The following is a 14,756-nucleotide window of genomic DNA, read 5'->3' on the forward strand; positions in this document are numbered from 1 at the left end:
ACAAGGACATTGTACCAATTACGTCCATAGTGAGCAAAAACTTTTGGACGTGAGATTTTTAACACTAGTAGTTGATAACAGTCTGGCCAAAAAGGAACAAGAGCCTTATCTTATTCTAACACTATTTTGTCCTATTCTTCTTCCCTTGTGACTACCTCCCCTAAAATTCTGCTTTATTATAAAAAAAGGAACTATAATCTGTTCTCTGCCACCAAGTGCAATCTGATCAACTGGAATGGCTCTGCAATATGTAGACAAAACAGCTGAAAGTTGCCCATCCACATTATAGAATTTAATTGTATTTATTAAAAAAATAAGCATTTTAAAGAAACTGCCAACATAAGCCAAACATTTAAGCCAAATGTCTTTAACAGTAACAGTACAAAATTAAACTTTTCCTAATAAATGTAAGAAGAACTGTGCTGGATAAGATTAAAGGCCTATCTATGTTTCAGAATGGAAACATGCTTCTTGGAAGCTCACAGTAGGACATGAATATGGTTCTCAGTAACTGGTATTCAAAACTACATTATTTCTAATACTGCCAAATTACAAATAATGTTCAAAATAAAATAGCCAAACGAACTTTGGAAAAGTGACTCCTGTATTAAGCATGTGTCTAGTAGTGAAACAGCAATCTGCCACAAATCAAAATACCATCACTGTGTATCTATTATAAAATAAAGACCTGGGAATAACTCTTCCACAAAGATTCAAAAGCATACAAATGGAAAACAATTTCAGAACTACATTCTTGACCAAAGCTCTAGGCCAGAGATGACACCAAAACACATAGTATGCTGTAATTTCAAGTTCACATATCAAGCAGTAAAAGAACCAAAACTTCAGAATCAGACTTCAACTAACAAACATGAACACGATTTCTGATTTAGACTGAGATTGTAACAGGTAAGATCAGAATTAGAACGAATATAATATAGAGCAGGCAAAAGGATAAGAAACTGACATCAGACACAGTTTAAGATACAGTGTTCAAAAGGTCTCCACTGAATTTTGCTGAAAGGAAAAGTTGAAATACTAAAGTTGTCCAGGGTTATTCAACAACTCTAAATCCCACAGGTTAGGAATTTTGAAAACTTCAAAAACTAAAGCCTCTATAGTACTGGCTAATACATGAACCGTGAAAGCTGATCACAAATGACAAAAAACAACAGAAAACAATGATGAAGGTAAAATTTCTGAGTCCTGCCTGATTTCTAGTGATTTCATGGAGACTCTTATGCAGTTATCTTACAATATGAAAGCATTTTGCCATTGCCTTTTCACAGAATACTTTTTTGACTTTCCAGCTTAGCCTATAGTCTTGGGATTTCCAAACGTTCTCTCATACAGTATTTTCCCAGATATATATTGCTTAGCTTTTCAAGATCAACCAATGTTGGCTAGGTGCTAGGACTGAACTAAATCCAGGTATGTCAACATATAAGTAGCCTGCTTCTTGTCTTCCAAAAAGCCTTTTTTAAAAGTAGTCCTTGCTTAGCAACCACAATTGGGACCAGCAACTAGGTCGCTAAGCGATGCGGTCACTACACGAAACATCATGTGACCGTGATGGACTTGTCATTTCCCATTTGGTCACTAAGTGAGTCACTGTGGGTTGTTAAGCGAGACATCACATGCCCACAGCTTGTGATTTTACTGCCGGCTTCTCCATTGACTCTGCTTGACGGAAGCTGGTTGTGAAGCACACAAATGGCAATCACATGACCACGGGGATCCTGTGATAGTCATAATTGCGAGGACTGGTTGTAAAGTTACTTTTTCAGTGCTATCATAACTTCAAATGGTCAATAAACAGGGGAGTCATTAAGCAAAGTCTACCTGTATTCTTTTAGTAACCTTTAACAGTAAAAATGGAAACTGTAAAATGATCGTTCTTCAATTATTTATTCTATACTAGGTTCTTAGTATGCCCCAGTAAATTCCTCATTGATATTTATTTCATTTTCCCTATTTCCCTCCTTTTACATTCAATTGTTTTTAAATACACATTACTTCAGTTACAGCTCTACAATAACAAATCTGAAGAAAGACAAAATATTCCATTTCCTGTTGGGCTAGCCACAGTGCTTATAATTTTGAAGATTCACCTTAGACCAGATTTGGAAAAAACTGGCCCTCGAGATGTTATGTTGCTCTAACTCTCAGAATTGCTTACCATTAGTCATAGTTTCCAATATATGGCAGTAAGCAAATCATGGCAGAAGACACTAATGGAAAAAAGGAATATAAAGAGCGGGAGTTCCCAAAAAAGGGGATACTAAAAGTACAATTGCAATGTCAAACTAATGGAAGACAGAAGCCGCCAATAAGGATACACAAAGAGCTTAATGAAGATCTGAAACAAACAAAAAGGCTACACATACTGTAGATAAAATGAAATGTCAGTAATAACAGCATAACATTTTATGATGTTAGGTTTAAGGTGAATTTTATTGTAAACCGCCCAGAGTCCGCCTTTTAGGGGGAGATGGGCGGTGATAGAAATGTGAATAAATAAAATAAAATAAAATAAACAGCTAGCACAGAACTATGAGGAGGAAAACTACAGCTCAGAATGAGTTGAGGCTGGCACAAAATGCAAAAAAAAGCCTTCTTCAGATACATTCAAAATCCAAAGAAGATACAAGAATACACCAGCTGCTCGGTTAAGATGGCAAAATGCTAACTGATAGCAAAGAAAAGGCAGAGCCATTCAGCTGGTATTTTGGCTTAATCTTCTCTGTCAAGAGAATGTGTGTTCTACTGGGCAATTGTGAAGAACAGGATGAAGGAGAACTGAAGACTGAGATGGATAGAAATATGTTCAGGGATATCTGTCTATCTTGAATGAATTTAAATCTTCAAGTCCAAAGGAACTGCATTTTAGGATAGTGAAGGAACTTGCTGATAACTTCAGCAATTCCAAAGAGAGTGGTTTGTAAGATCCTTAAACAGAATTCAGTAATTCAGAATCCAGCATGGATGTGTCATGAATAAACCTTGCTGGACTAACCTTTTCTCATTTTTTAGATTAACTACTTTCCATAGTAGGTTGTGGGAATGCTACAGACATAATATACCTTATTTTCAGCAAAGCATCTGACAAAGAACTCATGAGCAAGCTAGCTAAAGTGAAAGCTAGTTGGATGAATGCTAAGTGGATACACGGCTGGCTGAACATTGTTCTAGGAATGCTGATCAATGGTTCTTCCTCAGACTGGGGTGAGATAGCAAATGGTGGGTGGTAGGACACAAAGTTCAACCCTAGGTCCTGTATTCTCAATATTTTTATTAATGACTTGGAAAAAAGGTGGAGGAATGCTTATCAAATTTGCAGCTGATGCAGGTTTTTTGACAATATTTTTAGAAGTGGTTTGCCACTGCCTTCTTCCTAGGCTGAGAGAGAATGACTGGCCCAAAGTCAACCAGCTGGCTTTATGCCCCAGGCAAGACTAGAACTTATGGTATTCTGGTTTCTAGCCCAGTGCCTTATATCGCTATACCAAACTGGCACATTTAGTCTAGAGAAAACTGACTGAAGGGAAATATGGTATCAATGTTCAAATATGTGAAGGGTTGTCACAACCCTGGGAATTCTACATTACCCAGAGGACAGAACCATTATCAACAGGTTAAAACTACAAGGAAGTAGGATCAATCATCAGAGAGAATTATCCAAAAAGACAAGCTTTCAGCAAGTGGAATAAGCTGCCACATGAAGTGTAAAGTTCCCTTTTGCTAAAAGTTTTCAAACAGAGGCTGGATTATCATCTATCATAGATGCTGTAATCAATCCTGCATTGAGCAGGGGTCCCTTCCAACTCTCCAATTCTATGAATAGCACATCATATTTAAACGCTGAGCACAAATTACTCAGAGGACATACCTAGTAAATGTAAAGACAGATAAGTTGTGTATCACTTTTATAACTTACTTTTGTGCTGCCGTTTTTACTCGTGTTTGTGTGTGAACACAAAAACGTCTGGCCTGTACTTCTGATTCAGAACAAGACATGTTCTCAGCATTTACACTGCAAACATAATAATCAAATAGAAAAAGTATTATTCCCAACAGGACTGAATGATTAACTCCTCTTAAAGAAAGTCTTCTGTCACTTTACTCTTTAAATCAGGGTTTCTCAACCAGGGTTCCGTGGAACCCTAGGGTTCTGAGAGAGGTCACTAGGGAGATCACAATTCGAAGCCTCTGACAGATCTCTAGATAGCAGGTAACATAAATAAGTAATTTACACATTTGCAAAAGCCTGTCCCTGTTTATGCAGCTGCAAAACAAGATTACTAAAAGATCCAGGTCCATGGGTGTATAAAGTTTTTGAAATGTCACTGAAAGGTCTTTGCAGTCAGCTCAGGAGTTGAGCTGCCAGAACTGGACTTTCATCTATGCTCCTAACTGTGGTGCAGCCAAATGGACTTTACAGCCTTACTTCTCTCCACTTCTTAATCACCTGGGGAAGTAATTAATTATAGATGAAGAGAGATTTCCTCTGCAACAAAGTTAAGTCTCCTTGCTGTGAGTTAACCTTCCCTGAACATTACAAAAATAAAACGAGAGAGACTTTGATAAAGATTTAAGAACTATTTGCAAAAAGCTTAACTAAGAACCAAGTTTTTCAAAATGGACAAGGGAGACAGTCTTTGTTTTTCCTTTCTCCCTATTTTTCTATTTCTATTTTTATTATTTTTACTTTTGTCAAAAGTGCTTAGCTATAATTTTTTATTATGCCAGCCTAAGAGATCAACTTGGTGGGGGAATGTTACTACTATTCTTAAAAAGTCTATGTGATTGGTAGAGTCTGCTTGACAAAAGATAAGGCACAGACTGTGATGTTTAGTCGCCATGGAAACATGAGCTTCGTTGTGGTGAAAGTTATTCAGACCTACTACAGTGAAAGGGAAAAAAATGGCAAGGGCTTATTATCTTTTTATTCTGCTGGCTTGGGACTTCTTGTTTTTTGCTTCTTGGATTAAAAATGACCACTAGAAAAATGGCAAAAGAGGGAAGAATAGGCTCACTAGAACAACTTATGAAAAAAATAATTACACAAAATATGCTTTAGAAACTTTTTGAGCAAATGGGAAATAAATTGGATACTTCTGAAAAAAGAATGGATGAAAGATTTGTAAAGCTAAGAGAGATGAGAGAAGATGCTAAAAAGATGGGAAATTCTATAAAACAAGTATCTGGATAGGTAAAGCAAATTAACGATAGAGTGAGAATCAAAAAGTAGATCAGAGGTTCAAGATAGAGTTTAGAGAGAATTGGATAACAAGGCTTTACAGGAATCGAGAGAGAAAGAATTCTGTTTGAGATTTAGAGCAAGAGAAAACACAAAATATTCTGGATGTGATAAAAAGAAAAGTAGTAGAATTAAAGAAATCCCCAGGGAATACAAATATCTCTCAACAAATTAAGATTTTACAGCAACAGTTGTCTATGTTCACAATAAGAGAAATGGAAATAAAATTGAATTATGCAAAGTAAAGAAATTTTGCAAATAAGCCAGGGAAATGGTTGGCTTACAAACTGAGAAAAAAGAGCATATTAAAACTACGAGAGAGAGATACTGTATTAACAGATAATGTGACCATACAAAAAACATTTTATCAATACTATTTTTTTATAAAGGACATGGTATTCTGCTGGAGAAAATAGATGAATATTTGAGAAAACAAAATCTACCGAGGATTACAGAAGAACAAAGATATAGTTTGAATGGGCCTATAATGATAAGGGAAGTTTCAGAAACAATTAGAAAAAATAAACCAGGAAAGGTACCTGGCCCAGATGAACTATCAAGTTTGTATTATAAATGCTTTGAGGATGAACTTTTACAACCCTTACAAGACACAATCAATGTGGGTTTTTATCTAAAAGACAGTTGAAAGATAATGTTAGAACTGTGCTGGATATTTTGGAATACTTGGACAACATAATGAAAAACAAGCCACATTGATCTTTTTAGATGCAGAGAAGGCTTTTGACAATTTAAACTACAATTTCTTGTTAAGGTCTTGGAAGATATGAATTTTGGAGAAAATTTTAAAAAATAGGTGAAATCAATTGTATACCTCACAAATGGCATGAGTAGTTGATAATAGTGATTTAACTAAACCATGTGAGATTCAAGAAAAAAAGACAAGGTTGCCCATGTCTCCTCTTTTGTTTATTTTAGTTCTAGAAATACTGAATTGAGATATAAGACAAGATGAGACGATTGTGGGTATAAAGATTAAAAAAGGGTCATACTGCAGATGATTTGGTTTTGGTTTTGGCAGACCCCTTAGAGAAAATTGAATTTTTAATGAGTAAATTAAAAGAATTTGGGGCCTCAGGCTTCAGGATGAATAAACAGAAGATAAAGATGTTAACAAAAAATATGAAGATACAAGATCAAACAGAATTGATGAATAAATGGGTTTTAAGATTGAGAAGAAGGTACAATACTTGGGCATAACTATGACAAATATGAACTGTATGTTATTTCAAAATAATTATGTTGAAATGGTATGAAGTCAAAAAAGCTATGTCAAGATGGGACAAATTACACTTGTCACTGTTGGGTAGAATTTCTGTTGTTATGATGCATGTTTTATCTAGAATGTTGTTGTTTTAGATAATACCTGTTTTAACAACTGACGTACCATTTAAACCAGAGTTTCTCAACCGTGGTTCTATGGAACCCTAGGGTTCTGTGAGAGGTCACTAGGGGTTCCCTGGAAGATCATGATTTTAAAAAAATATTTCAAATTTGGGCAACTTCACATTAGAGAGGTGAGTTTCATTATTTTTAGTTTAAGAACACTATCAATGCATATATACAGGCCTACACATGAAACAAATGTAATAATTTTTTAACTTCTGGCCTATATTTGAGCCTAAATGTGCAGGGGTTCCCCAAGGCCTGAAAAATATTGCAAGGGTTCCTCCAGGGTCCAAAAGTTGAGAGAGGCTGAATGGCAGAAGGACATTATGTACTAATGATGACCTTGTTATTGCTAAAATGTATAAACTTTTGCTGAAAAATGAGACAGAGGAACAAGTGAAACAATGTATGATAAAGTGGGCTAAACATTTTGGCTATAATATACAAATGGATCAATGTTGGTTAAGGCACCAGGCTAGATGCCAGAAGACTGAGTTCTAGCCCCCCCTTAGGCATGAAAGCCGGCTGGGTGACCCTGGGCCAGTCCCTCTCTCTCAGCCCAACTCACCTCACAGGGTTGTTGTTGTGGGAAAAATAGGAGGAGGAAGGAGTATTAGGTATGTTCCCCGCCTTGAGTTATTTATAAAAAATAATAAAGGTAGGATAACAGAAATCTTAAAAAAAATGTGGTTGAAAGGATTGAAATTTACATTATGTTCTAGCCTTAAATAATTTTTTTTATAAAATGATATATTGTTGGTATCTGTCACCAGAGAAATTGTCTAGAATGTATAAAGGCACTTCGAATCTTTGTTGGAAATATGAACAGCATGAAGGGACATTTTACCATGTTCGGTGGACATGTAAAAAAGCTAAAAAAAAAAATTGGATACAAATACATACATTAATCCAGAAGATTTTAAAGGTTAAAGTATAACTGAAACCAGAGACTTTTCTTTTGGGATTAATGGACAAGCAATTAGAAAAAAGTCATGGAACTTTGTTTTTATATATAACTGCAGCAAGACTATTATATGCTCAAAAGTGGAAAGGTTTGACACTACCCATAATGGTTGGTGAAGATGATGGAACTTGCAGAGATGGCTAAATTAACTTATCTGAGTAGAGAAAAAACAACATCTACATTTAGGGCTGGCTGGAAACCACTTACAGAGTTTTTGCATGAAACAGAACAAAATGTGCTTATGATTTGTGGTTCTGATGATTAGGAAAAAAAACCTGGACAACAGAAAATAGTGAGTTTTTGTAATCTTTAAATTCCTTTAAATTCAAGGAAAAAATAATTAAAAATTATCTCATTGTCTAGGACAGCATTTCAAAAACTTTATACACCCATTTTTAGTAACCTTTTTTGCAACTGCAGAAACCGGGACAGGCTTTTCAAATGGGTAAATTACATCTTTAAGGCTCAGGTTGCCTGATATCTAGAGATCTGTCAGAGGCTTCAGAGGAAACCTTTCCTCTTTCTCCTCCAACTAGAGCACTAGCAAGGTTATGGTTGCAGTTTTCTGGTTGGAGGAGAAAGAGAGCTATTATTTGTATGTTTCCTAAAGACAGTTTTTATTTTTACGAGAATCAGTATAGGCACTACACTTTAAAAAACAATGCTCTAGGAGTAAAAAAAAAGCGGATGCAAAATTACCCTAAGTCAGAATTTTCTGTAAAGCAGGCATCATTGCCCGTCGTATGTAACCCTTGGTTGGAAAAATGTGGCTGGTAACACTTATTTAAAAACACACAAGCAATCAGTACAGCACAATACTATTATTGGAACGGATAGTCTTCAGTTCATTATTCTGTCCCTTGTATACTATGCTTTTACATCATACAACTCAACACAGCAACTGAAGATAGTGGCAACAGAAGGTATTTCCACAGGCAACTCTTTTCCTAACAATGCAGACATCACTGGGCACACTGCAAGCTTTGGGTGGGAAGGGGATATTTCCCCCCCCCCCGTTTGTTCAATAGCACAAATAGTGTGCTCCTGTCTATTCATTTTATTTCTGTAACCCTAGTGTAGTTTAGACACTTTTATTTATAATTATATGTTCCAAATCTCCATCTATAATAATATTTGGATATTGGAGACTTGGAATATATAATTACATATAATAATATTTGTATATTATAATAGATGTATTTTAACCAAGTATAAGAACATATCAACAAAGTGCAAAAAGAGAGCTGAACAGTGTAAGTAGCACTCTCATAACTAACATTTCCTCCAGAAATACACCACAAATTAAACAATTTTGAGATCATCTGAAAAGCACTACACCATAATTTCTTGCTGCTTCCGGATATGTTAAGTCCAGTTGGGCTGCTTTTTAAAGTTCCAGGAGTGTCACTTTTGTTCCGTCTGCTGTATGTTCTTAAGGCATCATTTCTGGCTCCAAAACTTACTAAGCGGCGACATGACTGAAATAAAACAATAAACAAAAACTATCACATCAAAACAGGAAACTACTTTATATTTCTATTAAGATTTCAAACACTAAAACATTTTCAGTCCTTCTTTATACTGCCCCAAATGTCTCCAAAATGAAAAACTCTGCCAAATATCAAGATTAATTTTTTCTGAATGAAGTACTTGCTTTATACTTTATATTTTAACAGAATTGTACACTGCCCAAAAATGGTGGTCTATTAGCTATTTTAGAAATTAATAAAATGAAATGAAATCAAGAGTTCAAGTCTGGAAAATTGGCACTTAAATTCCTTTGCTAACCACAATGTCTTCTAAAAATGAAACAATGCCTGATTCACACATAAACTAACCCAAATCTAGTTAGTTTTTAGCTTAGCATGAAAGGTAAAAATAATTATAACCCACCATCTACAAACCACAGTGGATATATTCACGTATCATCATTCATTTTCACTGAAGACAAAAACAAGCAAGCTACATTATGAGCCAGTGTTATGTGTAAACAAATTGCGTCTAGTGATTTGAAAAGGCATTACTCATTTCTTGGGACTGCCTATTCACCACCACAAACATATATACCATTGTAAACACACATAATAACTGTTTCTGAATTTCCAAAGACAATTCAGATTTAATTACTAGGCTGCTAATAATTCTATGTTCTTCATGGTACAAACAGTATGCAAATTCAAAATAGCAAACATCCTATTTAATTAACTTAGGATAAATTGATGTAACAATTCATGTAATAGGAAGTATGTAAGTGAATAAAATGCATATTATATTTAATATATTTAATATATACTCACTTTCCTTTCACCATTGGGACTACAAGTTCCATCATTTTCATCTAACGTCAGCAGATTGGCTTCACTGCATAAGAAGAAAAATGTTTAAAGTTTCCCCTACTGGCTTATAGATTAATACAATGGAACCAGGTTTCAACAATCACTACAAAATGTTCATATATCAATAAATATTTTCATTTGATTTTTTTCCTCTAGAATAGCAGCACTATTTCATTTAAAAATGAAGTTTATATAGGATTTTATTTTTAAAACGAGGCTATTTTAAAATTCAACATTGTAGCATTTGGAAACACCAAAACTGCAATGCATGTATGATCCTCTCAAATCTCCACCTCCTTCCTACCTATCTGGCAAGTCTAATATTAAACTATTTAGTTGCTATATTACAGTCCATCAATAAAACTCAACTTCTGGAAAAAAAAAAAAAAGACCTCTGCAATTGTCTTTGTCCTATGGCAGAGACTGGCATAAAGTCACCCACCTGGCTTCCTGCCTAAGGCAAGACTAGAACTCACAATCTCCCTGTTTCTAGCTCAGTGCCTTTACCACTACACCAAGCTAACTCCTTAAGAAGATTTAAGGGCAATAAACCAATGAATGCAATCCAATAACTGAAAGCTGGGTTAGAACAAAACTTAAGGAAGCAACATCAGGAAAAGAAGGGTACATCCCCAAGTGACCTGAGAAGAAAGAAGAAATGCGCAAACAGGGCATGGGGGAAGAAATGGTGAAATCACTGTTAGCATCAGGCCAGCATGATGCAAAAACATAGCCCTACGATAGCAAGTTCAGCTAGGGTCCTGAGGAGAAGGCATCCAGGAAGCAAAATAGTACGTACGTACGTACATACATATATTTAGGGTCCTGAGGAGAAGGCATCCAGGAAGCAAAATAGTACGTACGTACGTACATACATATATTTAGGGTCCTGAGGAGAAGGCATCCAGGAAGCAAAATAGTACGTACGTACGTACATACATATATTTAGGGTCCTGAGGAGAAGGCATCCAGGAAGCAAAATAGTACGTACGTACGTACATACATATATTTAGGGTCCTGAGGAGAAGGCATCCAGGAAGCAAAATAGTACGTACGTACGTACATACATACGTACATATATTTAGGGTCCTGAGGAGAAGGCATCCAGGAAGCAAAATAGTTCATATATATCTCTATCTCTATCTGTATTGTTGTTTCTGTGAAGAAACGTACCTATTATACCAAAATCATAACTGAACTCTACTTTCATATGGTTTGTGAATATGGCCAGAGAAAAGTAGTAGTTAGAAGTGATAGAAGAAATCAGTAAGGCTTTGAGAAATCTGGTGTAATGTTCCACAGAAAGTTACAAGAGGGATTTGATGTATACAGTACTTTACATACAATATTGTCACATTTCCAACTAGCCCATCTTTCGAAGAGAGTATTTGTAGCTCAGGGTTGAACTGTGGAGTCCTTGGTACTCTGAGGCTCAAAGAGCACCAAGGACTCCATAGCCCATCTTTTTGTCACTCTCAAATACAGCCTGTAACTAAGTAACTAAGTGTGTTTTGCTGCAGTATCTCATAGCTTTCACTGCTAAGTTATCAGATAAACATTATTTCACTGAGTGTTACATTACACTTACTTCTGTTTTACTAACAAGTAGCTTTGCCCTGGATAAGTATGAACCACTGGTGTCTCTACATCACATATTAATATGCATTATTAAGAGACTGCCCTTGAGGAGTATCTGGAGGCTACAACAGGTCCAGAATGTGGCGACGCAGACAGTGATGAGCATGTTGTGTTATGCCATGTGACTCTGCTGCTCTGGGACCTGCACTGATCGCCAGGGGCATATGGGGGCAATTCCAGATACTCGTTATTACCTATAAAGCACTTTATGGCATAGGGCCTAGTTATTTGAGGAACTGCCTATCTCTCATTCATTGTGCCTGCCCAGTAAGATCGGGCAGAATGGGCACACTCCAGGACTCCTCTATTAAACAATGTCAGTTGTTTGAGACCTAGGAAATGAACCTTCTTTGTCACAGCACCTGCCCTACGGAGTAGTATTTCCCCCAGAAATCAGTATGGCTCCCACCTTAATGATGTTCCAAAAATCTCTGAAAATCTGGCTGTTCTCTCAGATGTAGGATGGCTGCTAAACTCTTGCAGATTTTTTCTTGTTATGCTTGGTTTTTTTTCTTCTGGACCTCTATGATCTGTTTTTTAATTTTTTATTGTTCTTGTTTTTTAAAGTATAAGCCACCCAGAGGCATTTGGAGTCAGGCAGCCTCTACATTATATATACTGTATATAAATATATAACTTATGTCCGCAACAATATATTGTGGTGTGTCTCCTCTAGCAGGAGTGCTTATGTTCAATAGTCCTTCTAAGCCCCCAGGATATTTCATTTTCAATGCCCTTTGAAAAACAAAGGTTTAGCTAAGTACTATTAAGTTTGGGTTGCAAATATGCATTTTTAAAAACAAAGAAGGATCGTGTCATGAAAACCCAAATCATTCCTTTTAAATAGGTGACCCAAAAAATTGATCAGATTGGCATTGATCCTGATTATTTGTTTTCCAGGGGTATGACATCAGCATTTTATTGTACGTATTAAACGAAGATTATAGGATAATTCAGTACAGGAATTAATGGCAAAATTCAAAATTCCATGTTCGCCTGTGACTTTCGGAATATTAATACATTTTTCAGCTCCCTATATATCTTAATAGTTTACACTAAAGTATATACAGTATAGCCTTTTCAAAAGCCATATTAAATATGTTGCCATCAAATATGCTACACAGGTAGTCCTCAGTTAACCATCATTCAAAGTTACTGTATGATGATGCTAAATGAATAGTACTTACACCTGGTCCTTGAAATTATGGCTGTTGCAGCACCCCTATGGTCATGTGATCAAAATTCAGGTGCTTAACAGCCTGCCTGCATTTACAACTGCAGGGTACACTTCAACTTCCCCCATCCCTGCCTTTTGGCCACCCCGTGCTCTTCCGCCACTCCTGCGCTCCACCACCCCGCCGGCCCTGCACTCAGCCACCCCTGCTGCCCCCCACCGTCTTCTTTCTCCTGCTGCTGACAAGGTGCACCTGGCCTGGCCCTTCATGAGGCAGCTGCTGCCCACCTGGTCTTCTCAAAGTTGCAAGGTTTTGCAAGGCCTCAGGAAGGCCACGTGTGGCCAGCCACTGCCTCACAAAGAGCCAGGCAGGGTGCCTCTTGTCAGCAGCGGCAGGATGATGACATAGATTAGTTGGGGCTACAGGGGTGGTACAGCGCAGGAAGGCTTGCGCACCCTCTCACGCCCAACAGCAGCCACCCCCAGCCTAACCGGTTTTGTCCTGCATCGCAACAGCTACTTACCCACCCACCAGCCTGCTTGTGAGCTGCCTGGGACTTGCGACTTCCTGCTGCCTTGACTTTGCTTCTTGGAAGCCAGCAGGAAGTCACGAGGAGGTCCTCACTTAATGACCCACAATCCTTGCTTAATGATGGCAATAGGGACTGCTGGGATTGCTGTCACTAAGCATGCAGTCACATGACATCACACTTTACACCCACATCACTTAGTGATGGAAATTCTGGTCCCAATTACTGTTGTTATCCGAGGACTACCTGTATGGTAGATTTCAAAAAATCCCCATCTTTCAAAGGTTTTGTCCCTGTAACAGTATTAATCTTGAAACAGTAAATCATATTGATCAGTGATTTTTACAAGAGTTTTTGGCAAGATACTATCTGGCCTATTTTAAAATGAAGACCATGGAGAGATATTTTGGGTTATGTTGAAATTTTACTCACAGATGAAAATCCTAAAATTACAGAGGCAACAGCCAAACTTTTAACTATGGCTATAAAAAACAAGGCCTGTAGTAAAAATAAGCTGGAGTTTAAAATGTTTTATGTAATAACTATCAATCTTTTAAAAAATGTTTTATATAATGCCAAACTTTAGATTATAATTTGTATTTTGCTATTTGGGTCTATTTGCCATAAATTTTACATATTTCATTTTCTCCCATTGCTGCCCTCTCTAAACATGCTCAGAGACACACATGCACTAAACATTTCATGACTGTTGAATAAGATGAGCCCTTAGTGGACTTTGGCAAAGAAGGTCAAGGGCATCCGCAGGGGATTTCAAAAGACATCAAAATGGCGGCCACAACCATGCGAGCGAAAGCCCTTTAAAAAAACAAACACATATTGCACATAAAAAAGAGCAGCGTTTCAGTCACATGGCTATAGCTGTAATCTTGACTCTTTTTATGATCATGTGTGTGCAAACACACACACGATTCCTCTGGTTAATTTTTGGTACTTCTACAAACTATAATTTCCCTGACTACACAATCTCCCTTTTGGTTCCTAGTAGCCCCATTTTAGCTATATAATTATTGGTACTTACCGATGGAGTTCGAAGTTAAAGGAAGTGTTACCAGATGAGCACCAAAGACTACTTTTACAATTTGTGGTAGAAACATAACTGAAATGTGTGGAGTCTTTGGGTGCATGTATAATAAACCTCAACAAATTAATTAATAGGGCTACAATTAAGGGCATAAAATGATATTTTTTATTTATGTTACACTTAGGTTCATTTCTTATCTCAAGATTTACAATACAAGAGGGAAGAAAAAGGAAACCTTAAAATAAGAACGTATACACCAAGATTAAAACTTTTTCCAGCTCAAAACTACATTTCTCTCCCCCACATCACACACACAGATCCATCCATCCATCCATCTCTTTCTTCCCTTTTTCTCTCTTTCTTGATGTTTCAGTACTGAAGTATTCCACTGTTTAAGAAATATGG

The 14,756-nt window shown here is 36.7% G+C and overlaps 2 protein-coding genes across 6 annotated transcripts in view; one reads left to right on the forward strand and one right to left on the reverse strand.

Annotated features, from left to right (window-relative positions):
* LOC134503995 (cytochrome c oxidase subunit 7A2, mitochondrial) overlaps nucleotides 1-14,756 on the forward strand; it is a 410,163-nt gene that overhangs the window by 204,870 nt on the left and 190,537 nt on the right. The window lies entirely within an intron of this gene.
* Nucleotides 1-14,756, reverse strand: part of SENP6 (SUMO specific peptidase 6) — a 70,008-nt gene that overhangs the window by 42,262 nt on the left and 12,990 nt on the right. For all 5 annotated transcript variants that reach the window (XR_010068613.1, XM_063312915.1, XM_063312903.1 and 2 more), the window contains 3 exons: nucleotides 9,929-9,992; nucleotides 8,970-9,109; nucleotides 3,938-4,033 (listed from right to left, as the gene is read on the reverse strand). Coding sequence is in view for 4 of the 5 variants with exons in the window: in XM_063312915.1 (XP_063168985.1) it covers nucleotides 3,938-4,033; nucleotides 8,970-9,109; nucleotides 9,929-9,992 (300 nt within the window). In the remaining variant the exon portion in view is untranslated. The remainder of the gene's footprint in view (nucleotides 1-3,937; nucleotides 4,034-8,969; nucleotides 9,110-9,928; nucleotides 9,993-14,756) is intronic.

The sequence above is a fragment of the Candoia aspera genome, chromosome 1 (genome assembly GCF_035149785.1).
Source record: "Candoia aspera isolate rCanAsp1 chromosome 1, rCanAsp1.hap2, whole genome shotgun sequence".
Taxonomy (NCBI): Eukaryota; Metazoa; Chordata; class Lepidosauria; order Squamata; family Boidae; genus Candoia; species Candoia aspera.